Genomic DNA, 20099 nt, shown 5'->3' on the forward strand with positions numbered 1-20099 from the left:
CAATCAAATACTACTTACAAGCGACAATTGTGAATGTAAGCCATTGGCAGAGGCACGTAAAGATACTAGTAGATACAAGACACATTGGAGAGTAGACATATACATATACAATAATACAATAGTACAGATAGTGATGGACAATCATACCATTATATCAATCAAGAATATACATATATCTTTATATAGAAGAACACATTACATGGTATATCATTAAATAATAGCACAATGCAATACATTTACTTAAATGATGTCATTCATATTAAATGAGAATCACAGTCATATACATGTATATCTATTTAGTGAAGAAACAACCAATCCGAAGTCGCTAACCTCCTATTTGACAAACCTCATTCTGTAATGACATGGCGATAATACATCACACAAGCCTTTTAAGGCTTACACCGATGTCATACTGTGGTTACTGTGTTTATGCACTGGTATTTTAACATTCATTACATTGACCACTATATTTTCAAGATTTTTAAAAAGAAATTCTTCATACAAATCCTCGATATAAGCCCAAGGATAAACTCTATTATTCTCTTTATTTCCTCCACAAATGAAGATTCACAAATAGAATAATTACATCATTCCAATCTGAATTCATGTCGTAGAGACCTGTTTGAGCATATAACGATAAATGTGTGCATTATGTCCAGGTTACTTATGGCAAACAGAAACATACTGATAATACATGGCGCATTGTCACTCTTTACATGGCGCACAGTCGTTCCCTACATGGCGCACAGTCGCTCTCCACTTGGCGCACGGTCGCTTTTCACGTGGCGCACTGTTACTCTTTACATGGCGCACAGTCGCTCTTCACATGGCGCACTGTCGCTCTAAAATACATGCCGCACTGTCGCTCTTCTTAAAATTGTTGTGTCCCTGGTGCGTATATTTAATTTTGACTGAAATGACCGTCATGCAGGTGGGGGTCTTGAATATTCATCTAAAAGTGCAGTATTGGTATTTTTTAAGTTTTAATTCATGTCAGAAGAGGATCGAGGATGACTTCATTGACCTTTCTTAATTTCAGGTTTAATTCACTCGGTCCATTGAGACTGATGGGTTCCTCTTTCTGCACGTATCTGTGCATGTTTATATTCACAACTTTGCTGTAGAGCAAAAGTACTGCAATATTTCTTCAATATAACCTTCGGAGAATAAAGAAGAAAAGTCCAACTAATATTTAAGATGCCAAGTCAGAGATCCCACTAAAAATATCAGTCTAGTTACAGGGGCACGTTACATGCCCTGTGGTCTAGTTGAGTTGATGATCATGCTTCATGTGCACATCGGCTCTATACTGTGCAGTATGTATTATGTTTTTTTCTTTATCTATTAAATTCATTTTCATCATGCTCAAGATATATTGTTTATGGTGAAAATTATTTTGGTAAAGACAAATGTTACTAAGTTCACTTTAAAATTGTAATTTGGGAATCTTATAATATAAAGGGTTTTATTATAAAAATAAGCCTCGACACAGGTTAGTCCGAATTGTTCTGACAACAGCTATCTATCCGGTATAAAAATAATATCCACTCCTAGTCAGCCAGACAGACAGGCAGGCAGCTATAAATACCAACTTCTAAAAAAAAAAAAAGAGTTCTGGTTAACTTCGCAGAGTAACCTCCCTTGCTGTCAAAACGTGTGTATTGCTCGGGTGGATAGTCGTGCTAATTGGTGACACTGGAGTTGTAAAGGACAGTGTTCGTAAGTATAATATAGATCTATATATAACTGTCATTTAAATTACAAGTTGACAAAAGATAGTTAAAGAAGGCAGAAACGTTACCGAGCAGTTCTATAACTCACCGACCGGTAACACGCAGAGCTAGATAATGCTACTTTGACCTAAATAAGTGTAACATTATATGCTATTTTTTTATGATCTGAATAAAAATTTAAAATGTCGATTTGGCTTCTTATTGCAGTATCTCTTTTAAACTGTCAAATGCAATAACTAGGACTAGATAATCACTTCATCTGACTTTTATTAAAAACCACTTATTAGAAAGTTACTAAAAGTTGACCATTTAAATTGCTTTCAATGAAACAATTACAAAATTTTGCAAAGATAACAGTTAGGTATTAGTTAGGCAAAAAATAGCAAACACACAGCAAAAAGTATTGAGACAAAGCAAATATAGAACAGGACAGAAATGATGTAAGAAGACTGTATACACGTACATCATAGAAGCGAGGAGTAAAAAATGAATGAAGACATTAACATCTGGTTGTCCTGTACAGCCAGCAAATCTACATTGTAGCCATACATTTAAGACATGCCGTTGTTGACTACCCATCGGTTGAGTGTACATGTATTGTTATGCAATCAACTGTGGGTAACTGACGAGATGTTTAGTTCTAATACATGATACAACAGTCTCATATCAACCTATCAACCAAGTCGTAACTGAACAAAGGATTTATTACTTTGTTATACTTTGGTAATAATAGATGGCACCAATTTAATGACCATATCAGGTTGGAGAAATCTGCCATTTTCAGCTATATGGCTGATTTCAGCTACTCTAGCTAAACATAGCTACTATCGATAGTTTAATTCAGCTACTTCAAAACAATTTACCTGTTGACGTGTAAAATACACAAAGTCGCATGTGCGCCGCAAAATGATCGGGTTTGCCACCATACCAGACAGTATTTAAACAACTTTCACGAATAAAATTTAAAAAATCGACATCGTTTATATTTGTGAAAGTTGTTTAAATACTGTGTCAGCTATATAGCTGAAAATGGCAGATTTCCCCAACCTGCATATTATAAATAAAAAAAATTTGATGAAAAAAATGTGTTTACAGTAGGTTAAAATAGACACAAAATTGATGTGCATTTCAAAGCCACGGTCACTGTAGTAAGCATTATTTTTGTGAGGCTTAACCCCTACTACGTGATGTCTAAAATTTTGTATGTAACTATATGAATTCCGAACAGATTGACATGGCTATTATAGTTTTTAATTCTGGGATTATGCCAGGTATTTAGGGAATGGGACCCCTGTCCTTAATGTATGGAGTCTATGGGACTTACTACTTACTATACTGTATAGGGAGTAAGGTAGTGTATAGAGTCTATGTGACTTACTACTTACTATACTGTATAGGGAGTAAGGTAGTGTATTGAGTCTGTGCCACAGATTTCAGATAAGTTTAAGGAACTTCTTCTTATTAACCAAGAGGATCGTGGTCATGATGGTTTGCCAGTAGTATGCAGGTATGATTAACCTTGACCTTTGATGGTCAGGGGTCAAATGTGTTCTTATATTCAAATGACTTCATATTAACCAAAATACCCAGAGCAATGACATTGGGCCAGTAGCATGCTGAGATCCAATGTTCTTTAGGACCATTTCCATGGTTACGGTATAAGACAGATAACAATTATTGAATTTAACATCCATAGAATAAATCTTCTGTGAGATTTACAAGAATCTTTGATGAGTGCTTTGACTCAAATTTGATGGGATAAACTCTCAGGATATTGATAAGATGATACTGAATATAATGTTGGTATAAACATTGTTTTACAGGTACTGCTATGAAGGTTTCCTGTGTCAGACATATGGCTGTAGCTGGTCAGACTTGCTGTCCTCGAGTACTGAATAGATGCCTTACTACTAATACTTTGTGTTCATCGCTAAGACTAGAACCATGGAGGTCAAAGGTCACTCAAAAGATGATGTATAGAGTCTTTCACAGGGGCACAGGTAAGATTTGTTTTAATTAGCTGTAAGAATATTTTTATTTGTTCTCCTTATGAAGTGAGCTTTTGTCATGGTGTTTTGTCTTTCATCCAACCATCCATTGTCCATCTGCCGGGCGTCAACTTTTCATAACATCGTCATAAAATGGTGAAGAAAACTGAATGGACCAAGATATTTTGTGGAGTTTGTCATGTACTCATAAATAGTGATCGGATGCTATATTCAAAATGAAGTTTGTCATGTTCTCATAAATAGTGATCGGATGCTATATTCAAAATGAAAGTTTTTAGCAGAAAACAGCAGCTGCAGTTAAGTAGGAGAATTGCTTTATCATTTGTGTACAAATTCCTGAACTTTTATTAATTTGGCATTTAATTCTATTTCCCTCCAACATTCTCTTGTTAAAAAGTCTAGTAACGTTCTTTGATTTTAATAACATTTTTTTTCAGCATCTTTATCTCTACATTCAAAATTACAAGGATGGAAAGTAAACAAGCCTGATTATGTTACAACACGTAATGCTGGAACAATGGTAAGACATTCTTATTATCTCGCCATCTGATGATGGTGGCTTTCCTAATCTCCCTTCATCTTATTATCTCACCTACTGATGACGGTGGCTTTCATAATCTCCCTTCATCTTATTATCTCACCTCCTGATGATGGTGGCTTTCATAATCTCTCTTCATCTTATTATCTCATCTGATGATGGTGGCTTTCATAATCTCCCTTCATCTTATTATCTCGCCACTTGATGATGGTGGCTTTCATAATCTCCCTTCATCTTATTATCTCACCTTGTGATGATGGTTGCTTTCATAATCTCCCTTCATCTTATTATCTCACCTTGTGATGATGGTTGCTTTCATAATCTCCCTTCATCTTATTATCTCACCTTGTGATGATGGTGGCTTTCATAATCTCCCTTCATCTTATTATCTCACCTTGTGATGATGGTTGCTTTCATAATCTCCCTTCATCTTATTATCTCCCCTCCTTATGATGGTTGCTTTCATAATCTCCCTTCATCTTTTTATATCCCCTCCTTATGATGGTGGCTTTTATAACCTCCCTTCATCTTATTATCTCGCCTCCTGATGATTGTGGCTTTCCTAATCTCCCTTCATCTTATTATCTCACCTCCTGACGATGGTGGCTTTCATAATCTCCCTTCATCTTATTACCTCATTTCCTGACGATGGTGGCTTTCATAATCTCCCTTCATCTTATTATCTCATCTGATAATGATGGTGGCTTTCATAATAGCCCTTCATCTTATTATCTCATCTGATGATGGTGGCTTTCATAATCTCCTTTCATCTTATTATCTCACCTCCTAATGATGGTGGCTTTCCTAATCTCCCTTCATCTTATTATCTCGCCTCCTGCTGATGGTGGCTTTCATAATCTCCTTTCATCTTATTATCTCACCTCCTGATGATGGTGGCTTTCCTAATCTCCCTTCATCTTATTATCTCGCCTCCTGCTGATGGTGGCTTTCATAATCTCCTTTCATCTTATTATCTCACCTCCTGATGATGGTGGCTTTCCTAATCTCCCTTCATCTTATTATCTCGCCTCCTGCTGATGGTGGCTTTCATAATCTCCCTTCATCTTATTATCTCCCCTTCTAATGATGGTGGCTTTCATAATCTCCCTTCATCTTATTATCTCACCTCCTGCTGATGGTGGCTTTCATAATCTCCTTTCATCTTATGTGTCCGTGGTCCGTCGTCCGTCCGTCCGTCCCTCCGTCCGTCCGTCCCTCCGTCCGTCCGTCCGTCCGTCCGTAAACAATTTTTGTTATCGCTAATCCTCAGAAAGTACGGAAGGGATCTTTCCCAGATTTCATATGTGGGTTCCCCTTGGTGCCTAGTTATGCATATTGAATTTTTAGACCAATCGGAAAACAACATGGCCGACAGGCAGCCATCTTGGATTTCGGCAATTGAAGTTTGTTATCGCTATTTCTGAGAAAGTACTGAAGGGATCTTTCTCAAATTTCATATGTAGGCTTCCCTTGGTGCCTAGTTATGCATTTTGAATTTTGAGACCAATCGGAAAACAACATGGCCGACAGGCAGCCATCTTGGATTTTGATAATTGAAGTTTGTTATCGCTATTCCTGAGAAAGTACTGAAGGGATCTTTCTCAAATTTCACATGTAGGCTTCCCTTGGTGCCTAGTTATGCATATTGCATTTTGAGACCAATCGGAAAACAACATGGCCGACAGGCAGCCATCTTGGATTTTGATAATTGAAGTTTGTTATCGCTATTTCTGAGAAAGTACTGAAGGGATCTTTCTCAAATTTCATATGTAGGCTCCCCTTGGTGCCTAGTTATGCATATTGCATTTTGAGACCAATCGGAAAACAACATGGCCGACAGGCAGCCATATTGGATTTTGATAATTGAAGTTTGTTATCGCTATTTCTGAGAAAGTACTGAAGGGATCTTTCTCAAATTTCATATGTAGGTTCCCCTTGGTGCTTAGTTATGCATATTGCATTTTGAGACCAATCGGAAAACAACATGGCCGACAGGCAGCCATCTTGGATTTTGACAATTGAAGATTGTTATCGCTATTTATCAGAAATTGCTGAAAGGATCTTTCTGAATTTCATTTGTAGGTTGCCCTCTGTGTCTAGTTATACATATTGGATTTTGAGACCAGTCAGAAAACAACCTGGCTGACAGGCAGCCATCTTGTATTTTGAAAATTGAAGTTTGTTATCGCTATTGTACAGAAGGTACTGAAGGGATTTTTCTCAAATTCCATATGTAGGTTCCCCTTGGTCCCTGGTATTGCATTTTGGGACCAATCGGAAAACAACATGGCCGACAGACAGCCATTATCGCTAAATCTTAAATTTTATATATAGGTTCCCCTTGTTTGAAAAGTACTAGATCTAGAGGGCTGTTTCTGAATTTACACAGATTAGTAAGACTTAGAAGAAGGGAAAAGTAGAGAAAAGATCAATCTGACATGGAACCTATAAAGATCATTCAATGGTGGGCGCCAAGATCCCTCTGGGATCTCTTGTTTTTTTCAGCATCTTTATCTCTACATTCAAAATTACAAGGATGGAAAGTAAACAAGCCTGATTATGTTACAACACGTAATGCTGGAACAATGGTAAGACATTCTTATTATCTCGCCATCTGATGATGGTGGCTTTCCTAATCTCCCTTCATCTTATTATCTCACCTCCTGATGATGGTGGCTTTCATAATCTCTCTTCATCTTATTATCTCATCTGATGATGGTGGCTTTCATAATTTCCCTTCATCTTATTATATCTCACCTCCTGGTGATGGTGGCTTTCATAATCTCCCTTCATCTTTTTATCTCCCCTCCTTATGATGGTGGCTTTTATAACCTCCCTTCATCTTATTATCTCACCTCCTGATGATGGTGGCTTTCATAATCTCCCTTCATCTTACTATCTTCTCTCCTGATGATGGTGGCTTTTATAACCTCCCTTCATCTTATCATCTCACCTCCTGATGATGGTGGCTTTCATAATCTCCCTTCATCTTATTATCTCACCTTCTGATGATGGTGGCTTTCATAATCTCCCTTCATCTTATTATCTCAACTGATGATGGTGGCTTTCATAATCTCCCTTCATCTTATTATCTCATCTGATGATGGTGGCTTTCATAATCTCCCTTCATCTTATTATCTCGCCTCCTGATGATGATGGCTTTCATAATCTCCCTTCATCTGATTATCTCACCACCTGATGATGGTGGCTTTCATAATCGCCCTCCATCTTATTATCTCACCTACTGATGACGGTGGCTTTCATAATCTCCCTTCATCTTATTATCTCACCTCCTGATAATGGTGGCTTTCATAATCTCCCTTCATCTTATTATCTCGCCTCCTGATGATGGTGGCTTTCCTAATCTCCCTTCATCTTATTATCTCATCTGATGATGGTGGCTTTCATAATCTCCCTTCATCTTACTATCTTTTCTCCTGATGATGGTGGCTTTTATAACCTCCCTTCATCTTATCATCTCACCTCCTGATGATGGTGGCTTTCATAATCTCCCTTCATCTTATTATCTCACCTTCTGATGATGGTGGCTTTCATAATCTCCCTTCATCTTATTATCTCAACTGATGATGGTGGCTTTCATAATCTCCCTTCATCTTATTATCTCATCTGATGATGGTGGCTTTCATAATCTCCCTTCATCTTATTATCTCGCCTCCTGATGATGATGGCTTTCATAATCTCCCTTCATCTGATTATCTCACCACCTGATGATGGTGGCTTTCATAATCGCCCTCCATCTTATTATCTCACCTACTGATGAGGGTGGCTTTCATAATCTCCCTTCATCTTATTATCTCACCTCCTGATAATGGTGGCTTTCATAATCTCCCTTCATCTTATTATCTCGCCTCCTGATGATGGTGGCTTTCCTAATCTCCCTTCATCTTATTATCTCATCTGATGATGGTGGCTTTCATAATCTCTCTTCATCTTATTATCTCATCTGATGATGGTGGCTTTCATAATCTCCCTTCATCTTATTATCTCACCTCCTTATAATGGTGGCTTTTATAATCTCCCTTCATCTTATTATCTCACCTCCCGATGATGGTGGCTTTCATAATCTCCCTCCATCTTATTATCTCACCTACTGATGATGATGGCTTTCATAATCTCCCTTCATCTTATTATCTCACCTCCTCATGATGGTGGCTTTCATAATCACCGTTCACCTAATCTCCCTTCGTGTAGAGTGATCCTTCATTAATTTCATATAAGTCTCCATTGGGTGTAAACTTCTAGTTCATCTTGTCCAAAACTAAATCCTTGTGAGCAGTACAAACATTCTGGACTTGACTTTATTTACTGATATTCTTTTGATGATTTGTATTTACTTTCCTGTAGCACCCATCTGTTGGATCTTCAACAGAAGAATCAGCCAGTTTACAACCAGCAATATCTCTCTGTAATGATGGACAAGAGGTTGTCTTACAGGGGTTGGACAGGAGGGAATTAAGGTACATGACAAATGTAAATACTTAATCAACTTGACAAATATGAAATATTTTAATGGTGTGTCATGTTCCAAAAATAGGTTGACTATAGGCAAAACAAAAAATCTGTCAGGAGCAGATCTGCTTTACTTTTTGACACTGGTGTTCAAGGCTTGTGTCTGTATACACCTTGAGAAGATGATGTGTCATCTATCAGAAGAATGAAACTGTGACCTACATTTTGGTTCTGATTAAAGGGTTGAGCTTTAATTATTTCTGTTAATTAATGAAGGAGCACATATTGTAAGATAATTTACAAATGCGTATCATATTGGACTACACACATCTATATGCAACTACATTGTAGTTATTTTAAATACAAAGCAGTCGTCTTAAAAACGCATGTCCAAATTTTCATTATTGACAATTTTTTTCATATGTAGCAAATTACACATGTTAATATTGCAGGTTCCATGCAGTATGGTTGCGGTATAACTGTCAGTGTTCAGACTGTGTTCAGCCTCACTCTGGTCAGCGGCTGTTAGAATCATGTCACATCAACCCTGACACCAATATAGAAACAGCTTCCATCAACGGTAGGTTGTCATTTTCCTCAGAGAAACATGAGACTGGTCATTATTGTAAAACAGCTTCTTGGTCTTTTCACAGGATTGGATTAAGACTTCTAGACATACATCAGATGAAAAGGTACATGTATGATCTATTGGGGTTTTATATGTAACTATGGGTAGCAATATCTTCAAATAGGTATAACAAAACTTGGCAAGATTGTAATTTGTGTAAATGTTGGAAACTGCTCAATTGTAACATATTTTGTCTTTGTATTCAGAATATGGAACAGAGTTACATCTTAAGTGGGCAGACAGTCAGCATGAAGGCCACGTAAAATTGGACTTCCTAAAAAAACATAGTTACCATGGACACAAGGAACCAGTGTCTCGAGACCAGGTTAGTTAAATATTCACTGTGATTATTATGTCAGTCATTTACAGCAGTCACTGTCAAGATGTATCATTGGTATAAGATGGCTCAGTTTGTAAGGAAAGCACACCATGGGGCCTTTTGAATCATCGCATGTCTTTTCCTTAATATTGATATAAAAGAGGTCAGTGTGTATACCTGGTATATCTAGTCCACCATTGTCTGTGTATACCTGGTATATCTAGTCCACCATTGTCTGTGTATACCTGGTATATCTAGTCCACCATTGTCTGTGTATACCTGGTATATCTAGTCCACCATTGTCTGTGTATACCTGGTATATCTAGTCCACCATTGTCTGTGTATACCTGGTATAACTAGTCCACCATTGTTAGTTTGTATGTAGTCACAGAGATTCGTTATTCCATTGTAGGCCAACAGATTGCCCAGTATTAGCTATGAGGAGGTGATCAGTGGAGACAAAGGACTCCTCAGGTATGTTTTTTCTGGTGGATCATTTAGTAATTTTTTCACAATTTGATATTTTACTCCTATATTATTACATGTTACAATCACACCTTATCTCTCTCAGCATTATGATAAATGATTAAGTAAACAAGTTTCTTAATTGCTATATTTTTATCTTATAATTCTCTGTAATTTTAGGAAGCTTAGGCATTGTTATAAAATGGGCAATGAGTTATTTGATGGTCTTTATAAATCTTTTGGTGAATGTGGCGTTGACAAGATCTGGGGTCATGAAACATGACCACTGTGAAAGATCAGGGAAAAACACATTCCTGCCGACTGCCCCACATCAGGAATCGAACTGGGTCAATGGTGCAATGATCCACTGCTCTACCTACAGAACCAAGAAAGCTTGTTCTCTCAGCTGAGTGACAGAGATCGTATTTAACAATATTTATCAACCAGCACCGACCCATTCCTTGTACATTTCATAGTGGATATCTCAACACACCCATCATTTGTGAAATATCATCAGGTCTTATTGTCCAGTGACTTGGAATTAGCTCTATTTCTCAGAAAGTACCAGTATCATTCCAAAAAACCTATGTAATTTACGGGATGTGTTTTCTTCTCGTGTCTTAGGTAATTGTTTTTTTGAGAGGGGAAGGGGGGGAATAAGCATCTAGCTAATCTATTGCATTATCCAGGTTCGGGTTTGAACCAATCAAGTAAAACATATTACTGATGGTAAACACGCGTAAACCCACATGTGAACCCCGAGTAGAACCACGTCCTCGTCGTGGGGTTTGGACACAACTTGATGTTGTGACAGAGAGTTCTACAGGTCTATATTGATGATGTTTTATACCGCAGGAGTGACCGAACAATAGCTACATAAATACTATATATACTATAGGTACTATATATACTGTAGGTACATAGGTACTATATATACTATAGGTACTATATATACCATTGGTACTATATATACTATCATTACTATATATACTTTAGGTACATAAATGTGGGTTTACGAGTGCTTACCACCACATATACTTAGCTCACCTTCTCATAGTGCGACATCCATCATTTGAAAAATTGGGTTAAATGGTTGAAAGGATGTGAAGTCTTCTAACCTGGAAACTGTGCTGTTGTAACATTTTGACCAAAGTTCTCCATTAATCAAGCTTTTAGGGACAATCCTGTCAGATGGGTATAATTGCGAGTCCACACTATGTTCAAGTTCATCACTAGGATCTGATGAAAAAGTTAAGGTCCTCTTTCATATATCAATATTCTAATTCGAACAGCTTTTAATATGAGACTTTGGGACTAGATGGCCTTTGTCTGTATTTCTAGTTTGTCCAGTACAGAGTCACTTGAACTGTTTGTTAGCTGTGACTTTTCTGTATTTCTAGTTTGTCCAGTACAGAGTCACTTGAACTGTTTGTTAGCTGTGACTTTTCTGTATTTCTAGTTTGTCCAGTACAGAGTCACTTGAACTGTTTGTTAGCTGTGACTTTTCTGTATTTCTAGTTTGTCCAGTACAGAGTCACTTGAACTGTTTGTTAGCTGTGACTTTTCTCTATTTCTAGTTTGTCCAGTACAGAGTCACTTGAACTGTTTGTAGGCTGTGACTTTTCTGTATTATTAGTTTGTCCAGTACAGAGTCACTTGAACTGTTTGTTAGCTGTGACTTTTCTGTATTTCTAGTTTGTCCAGTACAAAGTCACTTGAACTGTTTGTAGGCTGTGACTTTTTTGTATTTTTAGTTTGTCCAGTACAAAGTCACTTGAACTGTTTGTTAGCTGTGACTTTTCTGTATTTTTAGTTTGTCCAGTACAAAGTCACTTGAACTGTTTGTTAGCTGTGACTTTTTTGTATTTTTAGTTTGTCCAGTACAAAGTTACTTGAACTGTTTGTTAGCTGTGACTTTTCTGTATTTTTAGTTTGTCCAGTACAGAGTCACTTGAACTGTTTGTTAGCTGTGACTTTTCTGTATTTTTAGTTTGTCCAGTACAGAGTCACTTGAACTGTTTGTAGGCTGTGACTTTTCTGTATTTCTAGTTTGTCCAGTACAGAGTCACTTGAACTGTTTGTTAGCTGTGAGTTTTCTGTTGAAGGTGGTTACAACATATCAACCAAGATGGGATGTGTCTGGTTAAAGGTGCTCCAACCGAGATGACGACATTGATGGAGGTAAACACGAAAATCAAAATTATTGATACCGGAGGATTTGATACTACCGGGTAGTTAATTTCACTGGGTTTCAATATGCAGTGTGTAATACCTGTTGACTCATTCAAGGAAAATGGCCTCTTTTCCTACTTTTTTAAACCTACTACAAAATACTACTACTGCACACAAATAATGAGTCTTGGGTGAGCTCGAGGGAGCCTCAGGAAAAAAAATTGGTCATGGCCTCGCCAATAGGGTCTTCGATTAATTTTTTAACTATGTTGACTTTAATTGTACCATTGTCTGTCCACAGCTGGTGGAGAGGGTAGCTCCAGTCCAGACTACCATCTATGGAAAGGTACGTAGTTTTCTTAACCATTATCAATTTCATGAAATTTTTTTGGAAAGATCTTATGGAAAGGTACATAGTTTTCATAACCATTATCAATTTTATGAAATTTTTTTGTTATGATTATAGCACCATAACAAAAACCTTGTCTGAACTCTTCGTGGAGCACTTAATATGGTTGATACCATTTATTATGATAGAAAATTGGTTGTCAGTCTAAGATAATATCTGCTGAGGAAGCTAGTTGAGGCTGTATTTTTCTACACAATGGCCAAGTTCTCCTTTAAAACAAGATAGACAATGACAATTTTGTATACAATGTATTTCTTTATCAGTTATTTGGTGTTGAGAGCACCTCTCCCCCCCCCCCCCCCCCCCCCCCCCCCCCCCCCCCCATCAATGTGGTGTACATGTTACTTAAGTCGGATACATGTCTAGTCTGAATCTGTATCTGTTTCTTTATCAGTTATTTGGTGTTGAGAGCACCCCTAATCCCATCAATGTGGCGTACACATCAGTGAAGTTAGATTACCACATGGACCTTGTGTACTACGAATCCCCACCTGGCCTACAGTTCCTGCACTGTATAAGGTTGGTATATTTTCATATTTATAGAGTTATCTCCCCTTTTCGAGAAGATACCTTAGCGTGGTGATAATTTGGAGCACATGCCTTGTTTTCCGTGAGAACCTGTGCTTGGTATGCAGATATAAGCAGTTTACTTTAATAAAATGCTAACAAATATACTATTCTGTAAAAAGTCCCATCCCTACTTTGAGATGGCCTTTAGGTTCCACTGTATAGACATTTTTCATACTAAATGTAAAATAGTTGTATAGAAACTGTGGTCCTAATTTATTGTATCAAAGTTATAGATACATTGAACATTTGAAATGTGTATTTCTGGACGATTGCAGGTTCGACGACTGTGTAATCGGGGGTGAGAATTACATGCTGAATGTTTCAGCGGTGGCTGAACGCTTCAGACGACAACATCCTGCTGACTTTGACATTCTCACTAAAGTCCCCTGCCACATTTCAGAAAATCCACTTTGCTCGCTCAGAACCTGTTAAGATGAAATATCAACGACCCCACATCAACCTTAATCACAGGGGCGAGGTTCGTATTAATTAATCACAGGGGCGAGGTTCGTATTAATTAATCACAGGGGTGAGGTTCGTATTAATTAATCATTCTACCAATATCAACCTTAATCACAGGGGAGAGGTTCGTATTCAGTGATTCTACCCACATTAACCTTAATCATAGGGGCGAGGTTCGTATTCATTAATCACAGGGGTGAGGTTCGTAATCAGTGATTCTACCCACATCAACCTTAATCACAGGGGCGAGGTTCGTATTCATTAATCACAGGGGCGAGGTTTATATCCAGTGATTTTACCCACATCAAGTGACATTTGTAATAAAATTTTGAGTAGAGTTTGTTATGTATTTACTTGGTCATACTTTCTGGGATAAGTTTTACTTGGTCATACTTTCTGGGATAAGTTTTACTTGGTCATACTTTCTGGGATAAGTATTTGCTTGGTCATACTTTCTGGGATAATTATTTGTTTGTTAAAACTTTCAAAAGTCCCACAAGTGAAAAGGTTAATATCAAGGATTGTTTATTGAGTGATTATACTATTATTATTCAGTCCTGAGACTTGCTTTTAAATTGATAACAATTGAATTGTTTTGATCACAGTTACGAAATATGTATGTAAAAAAGATTTGTACATAGTACATAGTACATAGTACCGTTGTGCCAGTTTTCTTCATTAAACATTACATTTATTTTTGGTTTTAGATTGTTAATGTGATTTGGTCACCACAGTTTGAGGGACCGCTCAATGTTGACTACGTAAGTATAATAACAAATTTTTGCTGTATTTGTTTTATTACTTTGGCATTATTAACTTTAAGCTCAAGTGTGCTTAACTGTGTTTCAACATCAGTCTGCTCAATGTCAACTTCTTTAACAAGTAAATAAGAGGCCTGGGGTTATTATATTGGAACAGAAGCATGCTAGAATGAAAGTTATAAAGTTTAAACAATTGGCCTTCCAGAGATTTTAGTTTTTATCTTGAAAAAATGAAATAAACCTTTGTGTCATTTTGGTTATCAGAGTGATGTGCAGCCATACTACAGAGCGTACCACAAGTTTTCTCAGGCCATTAAAAATGACAAGAATTTTGTAAGTATTTATAGCCCATCATCATCATGATGTGGTTAATTCTACCCATTCTGCCCATTGGCTTGTGAAAACAAAACGGAGGGATATTTCTCATACTTGATGAGAAGGTTCCCCTTGGTGTATAACCGTGCTCAATTGATATTGAGTCAGATCGGGATACCAAAATGGCCGACAGGCATCTATCTTAGATTTTAACTGTTGATACTTGTTTAAGACATTTCTCAGAAGTTCCTCTTAGATCCTTTTTAGACTTCATAAGAAAGTTCTCATTGTTATCAAATGATTAAGAGGAAGAGAGGAAAGAATGGAAAAGTAGAAATAAAGATCCTTGTGTAGGGTGCCCAGATCCCAGAGCTCGTTACCTTACCTGATCCAAAACAGATATAGTTAGCTATTGCCATGGTATGGTGTTTTTCCAATCACCAACATTCACACCAAGCTGCCAGACTATTTCAGGTTTAAATGTCTATTATGTCGTTTCCAGGGGAACACATCGCTAGTTAATGTATAACTATAATATCTTCCCATTTTCAGATAATATATATAGAGAATACATGGTCAGTGTCTTAAAATATAAGCTGTATTTTGGCGAGGGTAAAGAAAGACAAAAGTGGCGAGCCTTGGCTCTGTCCCGAGCCAAAAATACAGCTTATATTTTAAGACACAGACCATGTATTCTATTTATCCTGCAACAGTCATAAAAATAATCATCAAAAATAATCATTTTGAAGTGAAAGGGTGTCAAAAATGACAGAAGTATGTTCGCCTTTTAAACGTAGTTTCACTTTGAAGTAGGTCAGTCGAACTGACACACGTGCTAAGATTCCAAAATACAGCTGTTTTCCGTCACTGCCGTATACAGCAAAAATATATACGGTGGGTGTATTCCGACAATGCGGTGGCAGTTGCAGGATAAAACTATATATATCTTCCCGTTTTCAGATAGAGCTGCGACTTGTGCCTGGAGAGATACTGTCCTTCAACAACAGGACAATCCTACATGCCAGGAAATCGTTTGAACTTAATGGCGGGGTACGCAAACTACAAGTAAGTATTAAAGCTAAATAAGGTAATAGATTTGATAAAAACATTTTAAAAAGTAAAAAGGGTTATGGCGGACGACAAGGAACATAAACTGGGGGTTATGGTGGACAACTAGGAACACAAACTGGGGGTTATGGCGGACGACAAGGAACTTAAACTGGGGGTTATGGTGGACAACTAGGAACATAAACTGGGGGTTATGGTGGACGACAAGGAACACAAACTGGGGGTTATGGTGGACGACAAGGAACACAAACTGTGGGTTATGGTGGACGACACGGAACACAAACTTTGGGTTATGGTGGACGAAAAGGAACATAAACTGTGGGTTATGGTGGACGACAAGGAACACAAACTGTGGGTTATGGTGGACAACAAGGAACACAAACTGTGGGTTATGGTGGACAACAAGGAACACAAACTGGGGGTTATGGTGGACGACAAGGAACACAAACTGGGGGTTATGGTGGACGACAAGGAACACAAACTGGGGGTTATGGTGGACAACTAGGAACATAAACTGTGGGTTATGGTGGACGACAAGGAACATAAACTGGGAGTTATGGTGGACGACAAGGAACACAAACTGTGGGTTATGGTTGACGACAAGGAACACAAACGGGGGGTTATGGTGGACGACAAGGAACACAAACTGGGGGTTATGGTGGACGACAAGGAACACAAACTGGGGGTTATGGTGGACAACTAGGGACATAAACTGGGGGTTATGGTGGACGACAAGGAACATAAACTATGGGTTATGGTGGACAACTAGGAACATAAACTGGGGGTTATGGTGGACGACAAGGAACACAAACTGGGGGTTATGGTGGACGACAAGGAACACAAACTGTGGGTTATGGTGGACGACAAGGGACATAAACTGGGAGTTATGGTGGACGACAAGGAACACAAACTGGGGGTTATGGTGGACGACAAGGAACACAAACTGGGGGTTATGGTGGACGACAAGGAACACAAACTGGGGGTTATGGTGGAAGACAAGGAACATAAACTGGGGGTTATGGTGGACGACAAGGAACATAAACTGGGGGTTATGGTGGACGACAAGGAACACAAACTGTGGGTTATGGTGGACGACAAGGGACATAAACTGGGAGTTATGGTGGACGACAAGGAACATTAACTGGGGGTTATGGTGGACGACAAGGAACATAAACTGGGGGTTATGGTGGACGACAAGGAACACAAACTGGGGGTTATGGTGGACGACAAGGGACATAAACTGGGAGTTATGGTGGACGACAAGGAACACAAACTGGGGGTTATGGTGGACGACAAGGAACACAAACTGGGGGTTATGGTGGACGACAAGGAACATAAACTGGGGGTTATGGTGGACAACAAGGGACATAAACTGGGAGTTATGGTGGACGACAAGGAACACAAACTGGGGGTTATGGTGGACAACTAGGAACACAAACTGGGGGTTATGGTGGACGACAAGGAACACAAACTGGGGGTTACAGTAAACTAAAAAGAACACGAAATTTATGTTGATCTAACAAGCAGGACTGCAAATTCCTAGTTTATTTAGAATATTATTTTCTATATTGCAGGGTTGTTACCTCAACATTGATGAGTACAAATCCAAGCTAGCTGTTCTAGCCCATCTCCATGGAGACGATGAAGAGGTGAAGCATGTTGGCAATCAATGCTGGTTCTAAGTAGCACTGCTGACGTAGTAACTGCTTTTAGAGGATGACATGGGCATTGTGGGAAACATGTATTTTATAGAATAACTGATCTTATATACATATAGAATTACAATAGACAAAGCCTATATAATTCCTTACTAGTATAAACAAATTGAAAGAGATATATTATATGGGAGATATTTTAATAATCGTAAGATATTTACATGGAATCGAACTCTAATTCTCTATATGTGAATGAGCCGTGGAAATTATGCTGTGCTCACATGCTCAAACTGGTTTGTTTAAAAAAATTGTGGACTGGCAACCAAGTTTGATCAAGCGTACTGGTTGCTGCTGTTACAGCAAATAAAAGAATTGAGTAAATTCACAACATCATGTACGACTATACAGAGTCAACGTTTGTCTATTGGACAAAAATTAAAGACAAGTTAAACATGAAAAGCCACAATGAATTGGAAGAGAACTACATGGCATTTGATAGACAGATGACTATCATTAGATAATTATTACTTACTTTACTTATGAATTGTTGATGTAACTGAGCAGATTTGGTGGAAATTTAATTAAGATCGACCAATAGGGGATTCAGAAGTTTAGCTAAATAAAGTTGTATATCTGTAAACAAAAACATGGAGAGTGGTGCTTTTAATACCACATAAGGATTGGGAGATTTAAGTGGTGATATTAATACCACATAAGGATTGGGAGATTTAAGTGGTGATATAAATACCACATAAGGATTGGGAGTTTTAAGTGGTTATATTAATACCACGTAAGGATTGGGAGATTGAAGTGGTGATATTAATACCACATAAGGATTGGAAGATTTAAGTGGTGATATTAATACCACATAAGGATTGGGAGATTTAAGTGGTTATATTACTACCACATAAGGATTGGGAGCTTTAAGTGGTGATATTAATACCACATAAGGACTGGAAGCTTTAAGTGGTTATATTAATACCACATAAGGATTGGGAGCTTTAAGTGGTTATATTAATACCACATAAGGATAGGGAGCTTTAAGTGGTGATATTAATACCACATAAGGACTGGAAGCTTTAAGTGGTTATATTAATACCACATAAGGATTGGGAGCTTTAAGTGGTTATATTAATACCACATAAGGATTGGGAGCTTTAAGTGGTGATATTAATACCACATAAGGACTGAGAGTTTCAAGTGGTGATATTAATACCACATAAGGATTGGGAGCTTTAAGTGGTGATATTAATACCACATAAGGATTGGGAGAAGACCCAGTCCGCTAGCCATACTTGAATGGAAGCCAGCACAGACAAATTGACTGTACACTCACTTTTCTGTGATGGAATCAGACAGTTGACAAATGTAGACCAAGGTGACTTTTAGCTCACATGGCACAGAGTACTAGTGATCTTATGGTATGGGGAAGGATCTATAGTCCATGTCTCGGTCCTTCAACTTTTAACTTCTAGAAAAATATAAACATCTGGGTACTGATATTTGTCCAGGAGGTACCAGGGATAGAGTTAAATAAAGTTTCCTTAAATGAATGACCTTGACCTACTTCAAACGTCACAGGGGTCAAATATGTTAAAAACTTGAATAATATTCTGCTTAAGTTCCAGAAGACCCCGAGGTAAGATATTTCACCAACAGGTACCTAGGATAGATTGTCATAAAGTGTCCTCATATAAATGACCTTGACCTATTTTCACAAAAAAAAACAACCCAAAAAAACAAAAACACAATCATTTTATTCTGTCCTGGTTAAATCATATGGAGTCATCCAGACGATGTGTGAATATTTTTTTAATATATAATTTTGGTATGGATGATTACTTATGTGATTGAATGAAAAAGATGTGAAAATTTCTTTTTCGAAGTTTGAACATTTTAAAATTGAGAACTTTTAATATTCAAACTTTTGAGAGAGGAAGGGCAGGTAGAAGATGCCCTAGCTGCAACACCGGAGTAGGTGATAATAAAGTTTATTTGTAATAATGAAGACATATATATCATGTCCTGCTAAATTTAGTCGCCCAAAACCAACACAAAGTTAAAGGACTGTTCATGTTTTTAATAAAACTTGTTTACAATATAAAGTATTATGCATTATGTATTTTATAATGACTTTATTGTTATGTTTGTATTTTACAACAGCACAGCTGTATATGACTGTATCTTACCATGTATACATTTTATATCTGTAGAGCTACCTTTTATATGCCATTGCCTGCCATGCACTAAAACTGCATAATATATGACCTGATGTTGGAAAAATAAAATATCAAAAAATGTCTTGTTGTTTCTCATTCATGACACCAATACTGTCAAATATCTTTACTGTATCTTGGGTTTTAAAAAACAAGAGTAAGATATTTGTACATCTCAAGTAAGGTCAAAATGAGAAATTCAAAATTAATTTTAAAGTTATGCCATGGCACAGCATCCCTCCGGCATCCATCAACATTTCCTTCAAATCCCTACTAGTCCTGAACGCCTGAATGGATTTTGATGAAATT

General features: G+C 37.6%; 1 protein-coding gene and 1 long non-coding RNA gene across 2 annotated transcripts; both read left to right on the plus strand.

The window, feature by feature from the left end:
• The first annotated feature begins 1635 nt into the window (after positions 1–1635).
• LOC117323168 lies at positions 1636–4262 on the plus strand. The gene is made up of 3 exons (XR_004531668.1): positions 1636–1719; positions 3557–3733; positions 4180–4262. It is a non-coding gene; the product is annotated as an uncharacterized LOC117323168 (long non-coding RNA).
• A 2526-nt stretch (positions 4263–6788) lies between these two features.
• Positions 6789–19876, plus strand: LOC117323167 (gamma-butyrobetaine dioxygenase-like). The gene is given in 14 exon segments (XM_033878209.1): positions 6789–6868; positions 8646–8758; positions 9203–9330; positions 9585–9703; positions 10110–10171; positions 12268–12343; positions 12636–12680; positions 13138–13262; positions 13589–13697; positions 13699–13791; positions 14483–14536; positions 14801–14869; positions 15812–15916; positions 17494–19876. Coding segments are annotated over 14 exon segments (1209 nt in total). The 5' UTR covers positions 6789–6865; the 3' UTR covers positions 17602–19876.
• The last annotated feature ends 223 nt before the right edge of the window (positions 19877–20099 follow it).

Source organism: Pecten maximus, chromosome 3, assembly GCF_902652985.1.
Source record: "Pecten maximus chromosome 3, xPecMax1.1, whole genome shotgun sequence".
NCBI lineage: Eukaryota > Metazoa > Mollusca > Bivalvia > Pectinida > Pectinidae > Pecten > Pecten maximus.